Here is a 21,218-nt window from a genome sequence, read left to right on the forward strand (position 1 = left end):
TGTCTTTCTCTGTCTGACTTATTTCAGTTAGCATAATGCCTTCAAGGTTCACCCACACTGGTGCAAATGGCAGGATCTCCTCTTTTTTTTTTTTTTAATGTCTAATATTCTTCTGTGTGTGTGTGTGTGTGTGTGTGTGTATCTCACATTTTCTTTATCCATTCATCCATCAATGGACACTTAGCATGTTTCCATGTCACAGTTTTGGTGAATAATGCTGCAATGAACATGGGGGTGCAAGTGTCTTTAGGATAGTGACTTCATCTTCTTTGGCTATATACCCAGAAGTGGAATTGCTGAATCATATGGTAGGTCTATTTTTAATTTTTTGAGGACCATCCATACTATTTTCCACAATGGCTGTACCAATTTACATTCACACTAACAATGCACCAGGGTTCCTTTTTTTCTCCACATCCTCATCGTCATTTGTTGTTTCTTCACTTTTTGATAACATGATTCAAACAAGTGTAAGATATCTCATTGTGGTTTTGATTTGCATTTCACTGAAGATTAGTGATATTGAGCATCTTTACATGTATTTGTTGGACATCTGCATGTCCTCTTTAGAAAACTTTGCCTATTAAAGTCTTCTGTCCATTTGAAATCAGATTTTTTTTTGCTATTGAGTTTTATATATGAGTTATATTGAGGAGGGTGGGTTTTTTGCTATTGAGTATTTTGGACATTAACCCCTTATCAGAGAAATGGTTTGCAAATATTTTCTCCCATTCTGTAGGTTGCCTTTTCATATGCTTTTTAGTTTGATGTAGTCCCACTTGTCAATTTTTGGTTTTGTTCCTTGTGTTTTGGGTGTCATATCCAAAAAAAATCATTGCCCAGACCAATGTCATGGCATTTTTTTCCCCCTATGTTTTCTCCTAAGAATTTTAGTTTTAGGTCTTACATTTAAGTCTACAATCCATTTTAAGTTAATTTTTGTGAGAAGTGTTAAGAAAGATGTTCAATTTCATTATTTTGCATGTGAATATCCAGTTTTCCAAACACCCTTTATTGAAAAGTTTATCCTTTCTCCATTAAGTATTCTTGGCTCCATTGTCAAATACTAGTTGACCACACATACATGCAGAGGTTTATTTCTAGGTGCTCAATTCTGTTCCAATGGTCTATGTGTCTGTTTTTATGCCAGTACCATATTGTTTTGATTACTACAGCTTTGTAATATAGTTTGAAATCAGAAAGTGTAATGCCTCTAAGCTTTCTTCTTTCTCAAGATTTCTTTGGCTATCTGGGATCTTTTGCAGTTCCATATAAACTTTAGAATTCTTTTTACTTTTTCTGTAAAAATGAAAATGAAATTTTGACAGAGACTGAACTGAATGTACAGATGGTTTTGGTTAGTATGGAAATTTTTTTTTAACATCTTTATTGGAGTATAATTGCTTTACAGTGGTGTGTTAGTTTCTGCTTTACAACAAAGTGAATCAGTTATACATATACATATGTTCCCATATCTCTTCCCTCTTGCGTCTCCCTCCCTCCCACCCTCCCTATCCCACCCCTCTAGGAGTATGGAAATTTTTATAGTATTAACTCTTCTGTCCATGTACACAGGATATCTTTTCATTTATTTCTGTCTTCAATTTATTTCCCCAATGTCTTATAGCTTTCAGTATACAGATCTTTCACCTCCTTGATTAAATTTATTCCTAAGTATTTTATTGTTCTTCATGTTACTGTAAAGGGATTGTTTTCTTTCTCTTTTAGATAGGTCATTCATAGTGTATACAAATGTAATTGGTGTGTTGATTTTTTATCCTGAGATTTTACTGAATCATTTATTAGTTCTAACAGTTTTTGGTAGATTCTTTAAGATTTTCTATATAGAAAATCATATCAGCAAAGAAAATTTTATTTCTTCCTTCTCAATGTGGATTCCTTTTATTTCTTTTTCTTGCCTAACTGTTCTGGCTAGCACATCCGCTACTATCCTGAATAGGAGTGGTGAGAGTGGATACCCTTGTCTCATTTCTAAGAGTGAATGCTTCCAACTTTTCACTGTTAAGTATTATGTTAGCTGTGGATTTCACATATGTGATCTTTATTGTGTTGAGGTATGTTCCATCTATATCCAATTTCTTGAAAGTTTTTATCATGAAAGGATGTTGAATTTTTAAAACTTTTTTTCTGATAGCTTATTAGTGTACAGAAATGCAACTAATTTTTGTATATTGATTTTGTATCCTGAAACTTCATTGAATTCGTTGATTAGTTCTAACAGTTTTTTGATGGAATAAAAAAAATCAGTTTTCTATACATAATATCATGTCACTTGCAAATACAGACAGTCTTACCTCTCCCTTTCCTTTTTGGTCCTTGGCTTTTCTTTGGTGGGAAGTTTCTGATTATTGAAAAAAATTTTCCTTACTTATTACTCATCTGTTCAGATTTTCTTTTTCTTCATGATTCAGACATGGTAGGTTGTATCTTTCTAGAAATTCATCCTAAGTTGTCCAATTTGTTATCATATAATTGTTCATAGTAGTCTCTTATGATCTTTGTATTTCTGTGGTATCAGTTGTAATATCTCCTCTTTCATTTATAATTTTATTTCAGTCCTCGTTTGCTTTGGTCTAGCTAAAGGTTTGTCAATTTTATCTTTTCAAAAACCCAACTCTTAGTTTTGTTGAACTTTTCTGTTGTGCTTATATTTCCTAGTTCATTTATTTCTGTTCTAATCTTTGTTATCTTCTTCCTTCTGCTAACTTTAGGCTTAGCTTATTCTTTTTTTTTTTTTTAGCTCCTTAAGGTATAAAGTTAGGTTGTTTATTTGTTACTTTCTTTTCTTCTAAATGTAGGTGTTTATCATTATAAACTTAGCATCTTAGCACTGCTTTGTTGCATTCCATAAGTTTTGGTATGTTGTATTTAGATTTTCATTTTTAATATACTTTTATTTCCCTTTTGATTTCATCTTTGGCCTATTGTTCGTTCAGGAATGTGTTATTAAGGCTTATTTTGTGACCTAACATATGATCTATCCTGGAGAATGTTCCACGTGAACTTGAGAAGAAATGTTCTTATATAATAATAAACGAGTCAATGCATCAAAAGGAAATGCTAATTGTTAATATATATGCACCCAACTTCCTAGCACCTAAATATTGGGTTGGCCAAAAAGTTTGTTTGGGTTTTCTGTACCAGCTTATGGAAAAACCCAAACAAACTTTTTGGGCAACACAATATATTAACCAAATACTAACAGATCTGGAGAGAGTGATAGATAATAACAAAGTAATACTAGAAGATTTCAATATCCTGCTTTCTTCAATGGTTAGATCACCTAAATAGAAAGGCAATAAAGAAACACTGGGCTAGAACTAAACTTTAGGCCAGATGGAACTAACAGATATGTACAGAACATTTCACCCAACAGCAACACAGAATTCTTCTTCTTTGACTTTAGAGTTTTATTATATTGTTATCTTGCAGAAGACTGTTTCAGATTGAAATTTTGGGGTGACCTATTAGCTTCATGAACTTGGATGTTTAACTTTCTCCCTAAGTTTGGGAAGTTCTCAGCCATTATTTCTTTAATTAAGCTTTCTACCTCTTTCTCTCTCTCTTCTCCTTTGGGACTCCAATGATGCAGAGATCGTTTTTGTTAGTGGTGTACCATAAGACCCAATGGCTTTCTTCATTCCTTTTCATTCTTCTCCTTTTTGCTTCTCTGACTGGATAATTTCAAATGATCTGTCTTCAAGCTCTTCTGCTTGGTCTAGTTGGTTGTTGAAGATCTCTATTGAATTATCTGGTTCAGTCACTGCATTCTTCAGCTCCAAAATTTGCTGGATTCTTTTTTGTTTTTCTTAGTTGAACTTTCTATTTTGTTCTTGTATTGTTTTCCTGATATTGTTAAATTGCTTACCCAGTTCTCTTACAGCTCTCTGAGCATCTTTAGAGAAATTCTTTTGAATTCTTTGCCAGATAATTCCTGTATCTCCTTTCTGGGGAAGCCACTTACTGGAGTTTACTATATTTCTTTGGTGGAGTCTCACTGATTCTTCATGATCACTGTAGCCTTGCACAGATATCTGAGCAACTGAAGAAGCAAGTACCTCTTCCAGACTTTATGGAATGACTTTACTAAGGGAAAATGTTCACCTGCGGGTGGGGCGAGGGCATGTGGTGGCACTGGGTTCAGGGGAGTACAGTGCCTTGTCAGCTCAAGTCACTGGGGTCTGCAGCATCAAAAACTGTGTAGTCCTTGGTAGGTACTGCAGGGGGTTCACAGATGCTGTAAGGGCTGTTGGGGTCTTCAGCAGCTAGGGACCAGGGCAAGTAGCAGTAGTGGCTGGAGCCAGAGGTGTAAAGACACTCAGATGCAGGAGCCAGCTGCAGGTGCTTGTATAGTGAATGGCAGAGGCTGGTTGCAATCACACATGTAGTGGTGGGGGCCAGGGTAGGCAGCAAAGGCCAGAGTATACTATGGGTGCACTGATAGCTGTGGGAGTCCCAACCATCAGCATTCACTACCATGGCTATTGGGTCTTGCCACAAGCACATGGAAGTGGATCCCAGTGATGGGGATCAGGGTGGAGGTGTGCCTGTGCACAGCTAGTGGGGCTAGCTGCAGGTGAGCACAGTGATATAGGCCAGTGACAGAAAAGAGAGACTGATCCAGGCCCAGAAGCACCTGCAGGGACCCTAGGTGTTGGCATGCTCTTCTGTAGCTACACAGTCTCCCCCAGGGCATACACATGGCAGTGGAGGCTGGGGAAAGGTATCAGGTTGGCAGTGTGCAAGTACACATCTGGAAGGGCTAGCCCTAAGCACACACATGGTGGTGGGGGTCAGCCATAGGGGTCTAGGATGGCATGTTGTACTCCTGCAGCTGCAGAGGCCTGGGTTGGCTGCAAGGGCAGTTCTCAGGCTCCAGGAGGTGGGTAGGGAACAGGAAGGGACTCCGTCAGCTGGCATCAGCAAATGAAAGTACCGATGTTGTGAAAGCTGGTGAAATCTGCAAGTGTTTCACAGCAGCTGTGTTGGCCATTAGTTTCTTCAGTGGCAAATGTTTTGATTATCTACAGAGTAGATCACTGAGAAACATGATCACTCCCGCCTAGTATGCTCTGATTTTCTTCCTTGTTCTTAGCTTCTCTATATATCTCAGCTTTTCTGATCTCTAGGCAGGGTGAAACTGAAGTGGTACCTTCATGTGGTGCCACAAAACACTGGGGAAAACTGGTCATTCACCCACTCTTCTTTTCCCTGCAAGGGGAACTCTTTTCACCTAGGGAAATCTCTCTTGGCATTGAGCAATACTAGCTTGGGCGATAGGATGATCCAGGCAAAGAGAAGCGGTCTTCTTTCCCTTTTTGTGCAGTCATTCTCAAGTTTTTTGTTCCACCACGTTGCTGAAGTTTCTTAAGTAGACTCTAGAGCTCTCCCAGATCTGTTTTCACTCATGGATAGCTACCTAACCATTGATTTTTCAGGGGTGACAGAGGGTGGGGTCTCTTATTCAGCCATTTTGGTGACATCCACTGTATCTTTTATAATGTTCTAGCTTAGTAAACTTAAATTTTAAAAAGTTAAAGACTCAAAATGTTCCCAGAAACCGATCAAATATCTTCAATCACAATTACTGCCAAATCAATTAATAAGTAAAAACAATCCTTTACAATACAAATATTAAAAGATCTCATAATATACAAATGAAACAAAAGAAAAAATATTATAAATTTGTATTCTTAAAGCAATAACCAATAGTGGTGAAATATGCAAAACACAGAACAAGTCATGATTATTGTCTCATAGTTCAATAAAACTAAGCCTCTTGAAATACGTTATAAGGAAAATATACAAACACCCTGACATGTTTTATTTTAAATTTATAACCATAAACCTCAGATGGACCTTCGGCACTGCCTGAGAATCCTACTTTATTTCACTCACTGGTTTTCTCAGAAACCATTTCACACTTTCTTCTCAAACCTCTAACACCCCTTCTTCATCGTCACTCTCAGCTGATACCTGAGTCCTTTCACTAAACTAACAGAGGCAATAAGAGAAAAACTAGGTCGTTTTTCTACTACCACATTTACAAACCTACCTGTATCTGTGCCTCTCCTACTGATGGACAGTAACCAGCTCCTTTCTAAAGATATCTCTTCACTAACTATTCTCACATTCACTCTTGAGCACATTATAATCAGGCGTTTCTCCTTATAGACCAAGGAAACCACATTTATGAAAGTCACCAGGGGAATTCCCTGGTGGTCCAGTGGTTAGGACTTGGGGCTTTCACTGCTGGGGACCAGGTTCAATCCCTGGTTGGGGAACAGATCCCACAAGCTGCATGGCACAGCCATTAAAAAAAGTCACCAGAAACCTCCCCAATGCCAAATCAATGGTCACTTTTCCATTTTTAAGATCTTACTCTATCTCTTAGAAACAGTTGACACAGTTATTCACAACCTCCTTCTTGTCTTCTCTGGTTTCTGAAACACAACACCCTAAGTTTTCCTTCTGGCTTTTCCTCGCTGGCTGTACTTTCTCAATCTCATTTGTTGAATCTATTTTGCCCTCTTCCAGAAAATGCTCATCAGCTCAGTCTTCAGACTCTCCTCATTAATCATTTCTTAACTCCCATGGCTTTAAGTACATTTAAATGTTAACAGCATCTAAGTCTACATGGGAGAACCAACATATACTCAGAGATCCATGGGCAGTCACTCCACACCACCACGTGAATGGCTAATGGGCATACTTCACATGTCCATAAACAGTATTCTTCATCTCCCACCTCCTGAAAAATTGTCCCACTGCAAAGTATTTCTACTTCAATAAATGGCACCAGCATTGCCCCAAATCTTAATACTTCTCACCAGTTTACCACCCTAACCCAAGGCCCTATCTGAATTAATTAAATACCCTTCTAAATATTCTCCCTGCTTCCACTCTTGCCTATCTACATTACCTTCTCAAAAGAGCCACCAGAAAAGTCTTTTAAAACATAAACCAGCAGGTTCCAGACTGGCATTTCAGGGGCTGAGAAGTCACCACCCTATCACATCAACAAGTACAAAGCTGAACAAACTGAAAAATTGACAGCTCTTTTTAGATTCATCATAAAAGTGATTGCCCCCAAAACTGGAGAGACAGTCAGGTGGATACAAAGAATCATAATTTATGTGTGCAGAGCCAGTGGTTCTGTGAGAACCAGTGCCAGTGTAGGAAAACCTAAACTGTAATTGATAAGTTGCAGGAGGCTCAGTGTGGACAAATTTAAGAGTTAAAAATCCTAGCTGAATCCAGTCATGGGGGGCCCCTCAAACTTTTGTGAATTTTACCTCTTGGAGCTCTACCAGGTACTCAGAGTAAAGATCAGGAAAAAAATCCCCTGTGACCTTCAACAGGGGGAAGGGAGAGGAAACATTTTGAAATATACCAGGGCATTCTGTTTTACTTAACAAGGCCTGCCCCTTAGTAGATACTATTGTGCCAGAGTTTAACCTGCTGGGGTTTTGTCAGAGCCTAACCTACATGAAGGAAGGGAAACATCCAACTCCAGCCCCTTCTAGCCATTCTATCCCAACTAAGTGGAAAAAAAACTGAGAAGTACTGGTGAAATTCACAGTCCAGGGGCATAGGATCACAAAGAACAGATGGATAATGTAAGCAGAGAGATGAAAATTCTAAGAAATAACCAAAAAGAAATGCTAGAGATCAAAATCACTATAACAGAAATGACAAATGCCTTTGATAGATTCATTAGTGACTGGACAAGGCTGAGGAAAAAATCTCTGAGCCTGAGGATATGACAACAGAAACTTCCACAACTGAAAAGCAGAGAGAACAAAGACCAAAAAACAAACAAATAAAAAAACAACAGAAGAGAATATACAAGAGCTATGAGACAACTACCAAACACAAATGAGGTCATGACACTGTCCTACTAAAAACTTTCAAATGGTTTCTCATCATTTAAAACAAAAATAAAAGCTCTACACCATGGCGTGAAAGACCCGACATGATCTGACCATTTCATCTTCTACATGTCTTTCCATTTCTCCCTCTATTCACAGTCACATGTCATCTTGCTGTCTTTTAACGCTTGTCAAGTATGTCTCTTCTTCAGATCCTCGGCATTTGTTGTTTCTTCTGCATGAATAGTCTTCTCCCAGATATTCACAGACCACTCCCTCACTTTGTTCAGAAGTCTGCTGAAACATCATCTCCAGAGAAGAGGCCGTCCTTCAGCATTCTATTGAAAATAACATCCTATCTTCTATTTTGTTTTATTCCCTACAAAAATATTTTCTATTTTGTGATATAATATTAATGTTATATTATTCTTATATCATGTATTTGTTCATTTTGTCTCATCCACTAGAAATATAAGCTCCTCAAGAGAACGAACTTTATTACTTTGCTACACCCAGCACCTAAAATGGTATCCAGCATAAATTAGGTGCCCAATAAACAACTTTTTAATTGATAAATTATTTATTTTTATATTAATTAAAAAAATAAGTTTTTAATGAGGTTTTTAAATCTTGTGTATAAACATGAATGGATTATAAAATTATTAAAACTATATTTAATTTAGACTTCCAAATAAAATGATCTTCCCTGCTTCATTTTTTTTTCAATATCTTTGTTGGGGTATAATTGCTTTACAATGGTGTGTTAGTTTCTGCTGTATAACAAAGAGAGTTGGCTATATGTATACATATATCCCCATATCCCCTCCCTCTTGCATCTCCCTCCCACCCTCCCTATCCCACCCCCTAGGTGGTCACAAAGCACCAAGCTGATCTCCCTGTGCTATGCGGCTGCTTCCCACTAGCTATCTATTTTACATTTGGTAGTGTATATATGTCCATGCCACTCTCTCACTTTGTCCCAGCTTACACTTCCTCCTCCTCGTGTCCTCAAGTCCATTCTCTACATCTGCATCTTTATTCCTATCCTGCCCGTTTTTCTTCAGAAACATTTTTTTTTTAGATTCCATACATATGTGTTAGCATACGGTATTTGTTTTTCTCTTTCTGACTTACTTCACTCTGTAATGCCCAGTAGTGGGATTGCTGGGTTATATGGTAGGTCTATTTTTAGTTTTTTAAGGAACCTCCATACTGTTCTCCATAGTGGCTGTATCAATTTAGATTCCCACCAACAGTGCAAGAGGGTTCCCTTTTCTCCACACCTTCTCCTGCATTTATTGTTTGTAAATTTTTTGATAAAGGCCATTCTGACCGGTGTGACGTGATACCTCATTGTAGTTTTTGATTTGCATTTCTCTGATGATTAGTGATGTTGAGCATCCTTTCGTGTGTTTGTTGGCAATCTGTATGCATTCTTTGGAATGCATTTAGGTCTTCTGCCCATTTTTGGATTGGGTTGTTTGTTTTTTGATATTGAGCTGCATGAGCTGCTTGTAAATTTTGGTGATTAATCCTTTGTCAGTTGCTTCATTTGCAAATATTTTCTCCCATTCTGAGGGTTGTCTTTTCGTCTTGTTTATGGTTTCCCTTGCTGTGCAAAAGCTTTTAAGTTTCATTAGGTCCCACTGCCCCATTTATTTCCAGACCCTAGAATATTTCTAGTATTACCCCCAAAATAAAGAGAAGTAAAATTATCCTAATGGGCTAAAGTTAAGATCCCATACAATTTTTTAATCATTTCTGTTTAACCCAAGTTTGTTTTACTTTCTGTGATATACACATACACACACTGGATACCTTGGTTACCTGTATTCTAGTTTTCATTAAGTTAATTTTTCTCACCAGGTAATATATTCACATAGTTAAGAGAAAAAGTCTAATAAGGTATACGGTAAAAAGGCTCCCTCCTGTCCCTCAGATCCCTAGGTTCAAATTCCCATCACCAATGCGGTCACATAAGCAAGGAAGGGTAATTTGCTCTGTCAAGTGGCAGACAGTAAATATTTTCAGTTCTGTGGGCTGTACAGTCTCTGTCTCAACTATTCAGCTCAGCTGTTATAAAGCGAAAACAGCCTTAGACTACATGTAAACAAAGGTACATAGCTGTATTCCAATAAAACTTTATTTGTAAATATAGGCAGTGAGCTGAATCTTTCCAGTGGGCTCAAACCCTAACTTTACATATGTCTCTTTGATAAAAAGTGTTAATGGTAATGTTTGAAGGGACTGCAATGGAAGGGTTTGCAACAAAGAATGCTATTTTGAAATAAAAAAATTCATCCTACTACCCATGAAACATTGATATACATTTTAAAACATAAAAAGTTTTCATATAAACAGACTTAAGATTATTCCAAGATGCCTTCTTTATGATATATGTTACTCCAAATATATATGCCTTGTGGCATAATTATAAAGAACTAGTGTAACATCAAGATAAAACAGACTGGTCACCTAACTAGCAGCACACTGTCGACATTAAAGTCTGGCCCCAAACATTCTCTTAAATGGTAGATGAAATATATAGTTAACCTTTTCATGGAATACATTAAAAAGTTAACCCAGAATTCTTATTAAAAAAAACCCTGAGTACCAAAAGTATACTCCCCAATCAAATCAATTCTAAAATGCACATTTCCAATGTCTTACAAAGGATTTAATTTAATAAAACAGATCATGATTATAAAGAACTAGCTGTCTCTGAAAAGTAGATCATTGTAGCCTGAGTAACCAGCTTCTCAAAATTCAAAGGTATCCTAGGAATATATCTTACCTTAGATGTAATTTTCATAAAATGTTTGTTTTGATTTTCTGCTGTTCCCATCTTTTCATTCTTGACTAAATCATTTAGGCTTAGAATATCATCATCATGAAAGTATCTGACCCTTTCTTTTTCCTCATATGTTGAAGCCTATGACAAACGAACATTATTAGTTTAGTGAAAACATAAGTCTCTGAAGTATTTTAACGAATTATCTATAAATCTGATATTAAAAGTAAAAATCCCACTTTGTATCATAATCTTTCTTTCCAGTATATCCCTATTCTGTCTGCATCCACGTGGAAAAATTTCCATTAGAATAACACTCCCTACCTCTTCTGTCCCTTTACTTTTTCCTCTTCCCCAAGGATGGAAGCATGATAGTATCTGATTTCTGAGTTTTAAGGAAAGGACAGAATTGTTTTATGCCTTCTTCTCTCCTCTATGCTCTTCCCCTCCTTGTAGTAAAAATTCCCTACCACTGTGAAGGGAAGTCAGCAGTTACCCAGAGATCAAGTAAGCATATCAAGAACAAAAGTGAAGTATTAGCAAACCTACTTTAAACAGCTCTATCAGAAAAAAAGCTGATATTCTGATTCTCATCTAAATCAATTCTGGGATTTCCTGTCAGTTGATTCCGTACCTACACGTGGAAAAGAAAAGTGCTATGTACTGCCTACCAAATCAAGTCTCTTCAACACTGTTCTCACATTCCCTTATCTAAATAAAACCTGGTCTTCAACTTCTTTAGAACCATGCTCCCAATATTTTTTCCCCACATTACTACTCCTGTCTTCACAAGCTTAAATCTCACATTCCATGACTTCAATCTCTCTCTGGATCCAAACCCCTTTCTGGTCGACCCTCTTATCCTTTCACTATACTGAGAAAACAAACCTCAATCGTGAATGAACGTGTCTATCCTCTTTACTCCTATACCTAGACTACTCGGTAGTAAGCAATTCAAAAGAGTATTCAATGCCATCTGGCCATGCATCTATGAATCCCTAGCCAGTTCTGTCATTTCATACAATTCAAACCTTTACTATTCTTCTCCCACATCTCCCTTTCAAACCCCTAATATGTCCCATTTCTTTAGGAGACGTATCCATCCCATTTCTATTTGCTGAACAAATCAATTACTAGCTCTAGCAGCACAGGCACTCAACAGGCAGATAATAAACATTTGATAGAAGAATTCTAAATGAACAAATCTTCTGTGGACCCAATTACCACTTATAAGATCTTTCAAATTTAAAACAAAAACTCTAACTTGGGAAAACTGAACATGTTGTTTTTGCCATTTTAAGAGCCTCAAGGTAGTGCTAAAAATTAACTGCTGCAGCTAGAAGATGGAAAAGAAAGGTTTACAAAGGATCTAAAACAGGTCTATAGCACCAAGGTTTTCCCTAAGAGTTATGATAAGTATGTAAAAAGAAGCTAGAAACAATATCAAAGAAATATACACTAAAATTAAAACTGCCTTAAAAATTCAATGTTCACAATTATTTGAAAACTGTTGTTGAATTAGAATTCATTTTGTAACAGGCAGAGGATCATAACTAAAATAAAAGTAAGAACGTGATTTACTACCTTCTAACGTTTGCATTATTAAGCAACATTTCAGAAAATATTTTGATATACAGTTGACCCTTGAACAATGCGAAGGTTAGGGGCAATGACCCCCATGGAGTTGAAAATCTGACTATAACTTTAGAGTTGGTCCTCGATATCTCTAGTTCCATATTCACGGATTCAAACCACCACAGACTGTGCAGTACTATAGTATGTAATTTATTGAAAACGTTCTGTGTATAAGTAGACCTCTGCAGTTCAAACCCATGTTGTTAAAGGGTCAACTGTACTCTGATACAAAGGGAAAAAATGAATTCTGAATTAATAAACAAAAGACATATGTTAAACATACAATCAGTCGCTTCCTTCTTCCTCCTTTAGATTCCAGATGTTTTCGTGGTGTGTTCACAGGCCAGACTCTTCCAGAATGATCTGTTCTGACAAGGATCACTTCTTCCTGATCTTCATTCTGTGGAAAGATTTAGAGATAATAATTGTAATTATTCAGAAGAATCTTGAAACCTTATGTTTAATAGCCAAAAGAGCATAAAAATGATTCTAGTTTTCACATAATATTATGGATTATCTTAAGCCTCACGGACTTTCACTATCCACTATAATGTAAAGTGACCATAATCTTTTCATGGAAAAGGTGAAGAAAAATATCTAAAGCTTATTTAATTTTTTAAAACAATTACAGAAGCAAACTTCAAATACAGTTTTCCTCTAGACAATATTAAAAGATAACAAAGCACCAATATTCAAACAGGCATTGTATGAGAATGCCCATCACGTATGGAGCAGATGTCATATTTAATGAATGTTTCTTCAATTTAAAGATCCTGGCTTGCCTGCACGATGGTGGAGTAGGACGTAGGCTCAACCCTTGTTACAGAAACACCAAAATCACAAGTAACTGAACAACCATCGACAAAAACACTGCTGAAACCTACCAAAAAAGACAAAAAAGAAGCCACAAAGAGATGGTACGAGGTGCGCAATCATGATAAAATCAAATCCCATAACTGCCGGGTGGGCAACCCACAAGCTGGAAAATAATTATACCACCAAAGTTCTCCCACAGGAGTGAAAGTCCTTAGCCACACGTCAGGATTCCCAGCCTGCAGATCTGGCAACAGAAGGAGGAGCCCCCAGAGAATCTGGCTTTGAAGGCCAGAGGGGTTTGATCAGAGGAATTCCACAGTACTGAGGGAAACAGAAACTCCACTCTTAAAGGGCACAGACAGGGTCTCATGTGCAAGAGGACTCAGGTAAAAAAACAGCAAGCTCATAGAGACTGGGTCAGACTTACCTGTTAGTATTGGAGGGTCTCCTGCGAAGGCAGGGGACAGCTGTGGCACACTGAGGGGACAGAGACACTGGCAGGGGCAGCTCTGGCAAGTACTCATTAGTGTGAGCCCCCATGGAGGCTGCCATGTCATCCCCCCCACCCCCGCAGACATAACCCCATCCAAATGCCTGTATGATCCAGTACTGGGACGCCTCAGGCCAAACAACCAGCTGGGTGGAAACACAGCCCCACCCGTCAGAAGACAGGCTGCTTAAAGTCTTCCTGAGCATGACCCAGCACAGCAGATGGACAAGACCCATCTCTATCCACCATCAGGTAGGAAAAAGGCACTCCTAGCAGGCGGTGCATACAAGCCTCTAAAACAAACTCATCCAGCAGAGGTCAGACAGCAGAAGCAAGAAGAATTACAGTGCTACAGACTGTAGAATGGGAACCACGAACACAGAAAGTTAGACAAGATGAGACAACAGAAGAATATGTTGCAGATGAAGGAATAAGATAAAACCCCAGAAGAAAAACTAAGTGAAGGGAGACAGGCAATCTACTGGAAAAGGAATTCAGAGAAATGATACTGAAGATGCTCCAAGATCTCAGAAAACCAATGAAGGCACGGAGTGAGAAAATACAAGAAATATTTTTTAATGACCTGGAAAAACTAAAAAGTAAACAGAAATGAACAATATAATAACTGAAATGAAGAATACACTAGAAGGAATCAATAGCAGAATAAATGAGGCAGAAAAACAAGTGACCTGGAAGACAGAATGGTGGAAATCACTGCCAGGGAACAGAATAAAAAAAAAAAATTAAAAGAAATGATGACAGTCTGAGAGACCTCTAGGGTAACACTAGATGCAGCAATATTCTTATTGTAGGGGTCCCAGAAGGAGAAGACAGGGAGATAGGACCTGAGAAAATATTTGAAGATATGATAGATGAAAACTTCCCTAACATGGGAAAGGAAACAGTAACTCAAGTCCAGGAGATGCGAGTCCCAGACAAGATAAAGCCAAGGAGGAACATGCTGAGACACATAGTAATCACACTAACAAAAATTAAATACAAAGAAAAAAATATTAAAAGCAGCAAGGGAAAAGCAATAATTAACATAAAAGGAATGCCCAAAAGGTTATCAGCTGGTTTCTCGGCAGAAACTCTGCAGGCCAGAGGGGACTGGCACTATATATTTAAAGCGATGAAAGAGAAGAACCTACAAACAAAAATACGTTACCCAGCAAGGCTCTCTTTCAGCTTCAGCAAAAAAATCAAAAGCATTACAGACAAGCGAAAGCTAAGAGAATTCAGCACCACCAGAATACCTCTGAACAAATGCTAAAGGAAATTCTCTAAGCAGAAAAGGCCACTAATAGAAACAAGAAAATTATGAATGAAAAAGCTCACCAGTAAAGGCAAACATAAAATAAAGGTAGGAAATCATCTGCACACAAATATGATATCAAAACCAGCAATTGTGAGGACAGCACAAATGCAGGATACTGGAAATGCATTTGAAATTAAAAGACCAGCAACATAAAACAATCTTGTTATATACAGACTGCTATATCAGATCCTCATGGTAACTGCAAAATCAAAATCTACAATAGATATACTCACAAAAAAGAAAAAGGAATCCAAAAACAACAATAAAGTTACTCAGTAAATGACAAGAGAAAAAAACAAAAGAGGAATGGTTAAAAAAAAAGACCTACAAAAACAAATCCAAATCGATTAAGAAAATGGCAATAGGAAAACGCATATCAATCATTACCTTAAATGTTAATGGATTAAACGCTCCAGCCAAAAAACACAGACTGGCTGAATGGATACAAAAACAAGACCCATATGTATGCTGCCTACAAGAGACCCACTTCAGGTCTAGGGACATATACAGATTGAAACTAAGAGGATGAAAAAAGGTATTCCATGCAAATGGAAATCAAAATAAAGTTGGAGTAGCAATACTCATATCAGACAAAATAGACTAAAATAAAGACTGTTAAAGGAGACAAAAAACACTACATAATGATCAAGGGATCATTCCAAGAAGATATAACAACTGTAAGTATATATGCACCTAACACAGGAGCACGCCAATATATAAGGCAAATACTTGCAACCATAAAAGGAAAAACTGACATTAACTCAACAACAGTGGGGGACTTTAACACTGCACTTATATCAATGAACAGATCATCCAGACAGCAGATCAATAAAGAAACAAAAGCCTTACATGACACATTAGACCAGATACACTTAATTGATATTTAGAGAGCATTCCATCCAAAAGCAGCAGAATACACTTTCTTCTCAAGAGCACATGAAGCACTCTCCAGGATTGACAATATGCTAGGTCACAAAGTGAGCCTTGGTAAATTTATGAAACCTGAAATCATATCAAGCACCTTTTCTGACTACAGCTACAAGAAAAAAACTGTAAAAAGCACAAACACATGGAGGCTAAACAATATGCTATTAAACAACCAATGGATCACTGAAGAAATCAAAGAGGAAACCAAAAAATACCTAGAGATAAATGAAAACGAAAGCACAACTATCCAAAATCTATGGGATTCAGCAAAACCAGTTCTAACAGGGAGGTTTATAGGAATACAATGTTACCTCAGGAAACAAGAAAACTCACAAATAAACAACCTAACCTTATACATAAAGCAACTAGAGAAAGAAGAACAAAGAAAACACAAAGTTAGTAGAAAAAAAGAAATTGTAAAGATCCGAGCAGAAATAAATAAAATAGAAATGAAGAAAACAATAGAAAATATCAATGAAACTAAAAGCTGGTTCTTTGAAAGGATAAACAAAATTGATAAGCCTTTAGTCAGACTCATCAAGAAAAAAAGGAAGAGGGCTCAAATCAATAAAATTAGAAATGAAAAAGGAGAAGTTACAATAGAAAACAGAAATACAAAGCATCATAAGAGACTACCTCAAGCAACTATCTGCCAATAAAATGGACAACCTAGAAGAAATAGACAAATTCTTAGAAAGTTACAATCTCCCAAGTCTGAACCAGGAAGAAATAGGAAATACGAACAGACCAATCACAAGTACTGAAATTTAAATTATGATGAAAAAATCTTCCAAAAAAGTCCAGGACCACTTCACAGGAGAATTCTATCAAATATTTAGAGAAGAGTTAACATCTATCCTTCTCAAACTATTCCAAAATATTGCACAAGAAATAGTCCCAAACTAATTCTATGAGGCCACCATAACCCTGATACCAAAACAAGACCAAGATACCACAAATAAGAAAATTTCAGGCCAATATCGCTGATGAACAAAGGCACAAAAATCCTCAAACAAAATAATAGCAAACCAAATCCAATAATGCAGTAAAACGGATCATATACCATGATCAGTGTTGCAGGAATTTTTCAATATTTGCAAATCAAACAGTGTGATACCTCACATTGGCAAATTAAAGAATAAAAAAAATGTATGATCATCTCAATACATGCAGGAAAAGGTTTTGGCAAAATTCAACACCCATTTATGATAACAATTCTCCAGAAAGTGGTTACAGAGATAACATGCCTCAACATAATAAAAGCAATTTATGACAAACCTACAGCCAACATCATACTGAAGACTGAAAAGCTGAAAGCATTTCCTCTAAGATCAGGAAAAAGACAAGGATGTCCACTTTCACCCCTTTTATTCAACATAGCTTTGGAAATCCTAGCCATGGCATTCTGAGAAGAAAAAGAAATAAAGGGAATATAAATTGGAAAAGATGAAGTAAAACTGTCACTGTTTGCAGATGACATGATACTATAGATAGAAAATCCAACAGATAACAACAGAAAACTACTAGAGCTCATCAATGAATTCAGTTAAGTTGCTGGATAAAAAAATAATACACAGAAATTTTTGTACCTCTATACACTAACAATGAAAGATCAGAAAAACAAATTAAAGAATCAATAACATTTACCATCATATCAAAAAGAATAAAATACCTAAAAATAAACCTACCTAGTGAGAAAAAAGACCAGTACTTTGAAAACCATAAGACGATGATGAAAGAAAATCAAAGATGACACAAACACATGGAAAGATATACAACATGGAAAGATATACCATGTTCCTGGATTGTAAGAATCAATATTGTCAAAATGACAGTACTACCCAAGGCCATCTACAGATTCAATGCAATTCCTATCAAATTACCAATGGTTTTTAGAACTAAAACAAAAAAAAACTTTAATTTGGATAGAGACAAAAATGACCCTGAATAGCCAAAGCAATCTTAAGAAGAAAAAACAGAGCTGGAAGAATCAAGCTCCCTGACTTCAGACTACACTACAAAGCTATAGTCATCAAAACAATATGGTATTGCCACAAAAAACAGAAATATAGATCAATGGAAGGATAGAAAGTCCAGAATAAACCCACATACCTATGGTCAATTAATCTGACAAAGGAGGCACAACTATACAATGGAGGAAAGACAATCTCTTCAATAAATGTTGCTGAAAAAAACTGGACAGCTACTATTGAAAAAAAAAATCAAAATGCTTTAAAGACATACATGTAAAACCAGATACTTTAAAACTCTTAGAGGAAAACACAGGCAGAACATTCTTTAACATAAATCAAGGTACTATCTTTCTGAGGCTGTTTCCTAGAGTAATGGAAATACAAACAAAAATAAACAAATGAGATCAAATTAAACTTAAAAAAGCTTTTAAACAGCAGCAAAGGAAACCATAAACAAAACGAAAAGACAACCCACAGAATAGGAAAAAATATTTGCAATCAGTGAGACCAACAAGGGAACAGTCTCTAAAATTTACAAAAAGCCATGCAGTTCAATATCAAAAAAACAAACAACCCAATCAAAAAATGGACAGGAGACCTAAACAGACATTCCTCCAAAAAAGACATACAGAGGGCTGAGAGGCACATGAAAAGATGCTCAACATCACTAATTATTAGAGAAATGCAAATCAAAACTACAATGAGGAATAACCTCATACCAGTCAGAATGGCCATCATCAAAAAATCTACAAACAAGAAATGCTGGAGAGGATGTGAAGAAAAGGGAACCCTCCTACACTGTTGGTGGGAATGTAAATTGGTGCAGCCACTACAGAAAACAGTATGCAGGTTCCTTAAATAACTAAAATTAGAACTACCATATGACCCACCAATCCCACTCCTGGACATATACCCAAAGACCATAATTCAAAAAGATACATGCACCCCAATGTTCATTGAAGCACTATTTATGATAGCCAACACATAGAAGCAACCTAAATGTCCAGCGACAGAGGAATGGATAAAGAAGATGTGGTACATATATAAATTGGAATATTACTCAACTATTAAAAAGAATGAAATAATGCCATTTGCAGCAACATGGATGGACCCGGAGACTACCATACTTAAGTGAAGCAACAGACAGAGAGAGACAAATATCATATGATATCATTTATATGTGGAATCTATAATAAAAAATGATACAAATGAACTTACTTACAAAACAGAAACAGACTCACAGACTTAGAGAACAAACTTATGCTTACCAGAGGGGATGGGCGGGGATAGATTGGGAGTTTATGATTGACATGTACACACTATTATATTGACATGTACACACTACTATATTTAAAACAGATAACCACCAAGAACCTACTGTATAGCATATGGAACTCTTCTCAATATAATGTAATAACCTAATAGGGAAATGAATTTGAAAAAGAAGAGACACATGTATATGTATAACTGAATCACTTTGCTGTACACATGAAACTAACACAACATTTTTAATTAACTATGCTGCAATAAAAATTAAAAATAAAAAAATAAAGAATGCCAATTCTGACTTAGCAGGAAGGGGCTGAGATCCACATTCTGTCCCCTTCATACCTTCAGTGATATATACTGATATATAAAATTGTATATGGTTAAAGTGTAAAAAAAAAATCCTACTAAACTTGAAAGCAATTAGATGACAAAATGAACTTGCTAAATTAGCTACTACAATGATATTCCACACAACTTCTATTTGTTCCATTAAGAGCCCTCAAATGCTTTTCACTTCTCTGACTCTCCAGAAGAAGTTATATCCCACTTACTTTCAATACATAATCTTTTCCTATGAATTTTTAGTCAAATAGACAACTGGTACCATATAGAAAAAAGAAAACTGTATTCTATAATGAAAACAGAATTTTATTGAAAACATTTTAATAAAGAATTGCATAAAGAATATTAGATAACTACTTCATTAAAAATATATCTGAAACAAGACCAAGCAAATTATTCACATTTCAGGTTACTTCTCCAATAAGAATTAATTATTTAAAATGCATTTCAATTCCATTTAATAGAGGTTTAGTTCCTCTGTTGAAATGAAATTTAAAAATACATACAAATTACTGATCTTACATTCACACACAATACTAAGTGAATATTATCAGTACTTTTCTTTTTCAATTAATCAATTAGCATTAATTAATAAAGTCATATTTTAAAGGGTATCTACTTATTCTCTTATATTGCAGATGAAGGAGCAAGATAAAAACCTACAAGAACAACTAAATTAAGAGGAGGTAAGCAATCTACCTGAAACAGATTTCTGAGTAATGATACTAAAGATGACCCAAGATCTCAAAAAAAGAATAGAGACATGGGTTTAGAAGACACAAGAAAAGTCTAACAAAAACCTACAAGAAATAAAGAACAAACAGATGAAAAAGACAATAACTGAAATGAAAAATACATTTGAAGGAATCAAAAGCCAAATAACTGAGGCAAAAGAAAGGATAAGTGACCTGGAAGACAAAATGGTGGAAATCACTGCCTTAGAAGAGAATAAAAAAAAAAAACAAATGAAATGATGTCAGTCTCAGAGACTTCTGTGACAACATTAAATGCAACAACATTCGAATTATAAGGATTGCAAAAGAAGAAGAAAAACAGAAAGGGCCTGAGAAAATATCTGAAGAGATCATAGTCAAAAACTTCCCTCCATGGGAAAGGAAATACTCATCCAAGTCCAGGAAACGCAGAGTCCCATACAGGATAAACGAAAGGAGGAACAGGCCGAGACACATATTAACCAAACTAACAAAAATTAAATACAAAGAAAAAATATTGAAAGCTGCAATGAAAAAGCAACAAATAACATACAGGGGAATTGCCCATAAGGTTATCAGCTGATTTATCAGCAGAAATTCTGCAGGACACAAGGGAGTAGCAGGATATATTGAAAACGATGAAAGGGAACAACAAAGACTACTCTACACAGCAAGGCTCTCATTCAGATTTGATGGAGAAATCAAAAGCTTTACAGACAAGCAAAAACGAAGAGAATTCAGCATCACCAAACCAGCTTTACAACACATGTTAAAGTAACAACAAATGCTATTCTAGGCAAGAAACAAAAGGAAAGAGAACAAAAGAGGAAGGGAAAAAAAGACCTACAAAAACAAACCCAAAACAATTAACAAAATGGCAATAATAACATAAATATTGATAATTATCTTAAATGCAAACTTATTAAATGCTCCAACTAAAAGACACAGACTGGCTGAATGGATACAAAAACATGACCCTTATATATGGAACAGTTTCTTTCTACAAGAAACCCACTTCAGCCCTAGAGACACATTCAGAGTGAAAGTGAGGG

The 21,218-nt window shown here is 36.2% G+C and overlaps 1 protein-coding gene across 3 annotated transcripts in view; it reads right to left on the bottom strand.

The window, feature by feature from the left end:
• Positions 1-21,218, bottom strand: part of CWF19L2 (CWF19 like cell cycle control factor 2) — a 421,416-nt gene that overhangs the window by 286,783 nt on the left and 113,415 nt on the right. For all 3 annotated transcript variants that reach the window (XM_028500977.2, XM_028500978.1, XM_024115330.3), the window contains exons 11-12: positions 12,602-12,718; positions 10,687-10,824 (exon numbers count right to left, since the gene is read on the bottom strand). In XM_028500977.2, the coding sequence (XP_028356778.1) occupies positions 10,687-10,824; positions 12,602-12,718 (255 nt within the window). The remainder of the gene's footprint in view (positions 1-10,686; positions 10,825-12,601; positions 12,719-21,218) is intronic.

This window comes from Physeter macrocephalus, chromosome 16 (genome assembly GCF_002837175.3).
Source record: "Physeter macrocephalus isolate SW-GA chromosome 16, ASM283717v5, whole genome shotgun sequence".
In the NCBI taxonomy this organism is placed as follows: Eukaryota; Metazoa; Chordata; class Mammalia; order Artiodactyla; family Physeteridae; genus Physeter; species Physeter macrocephalus.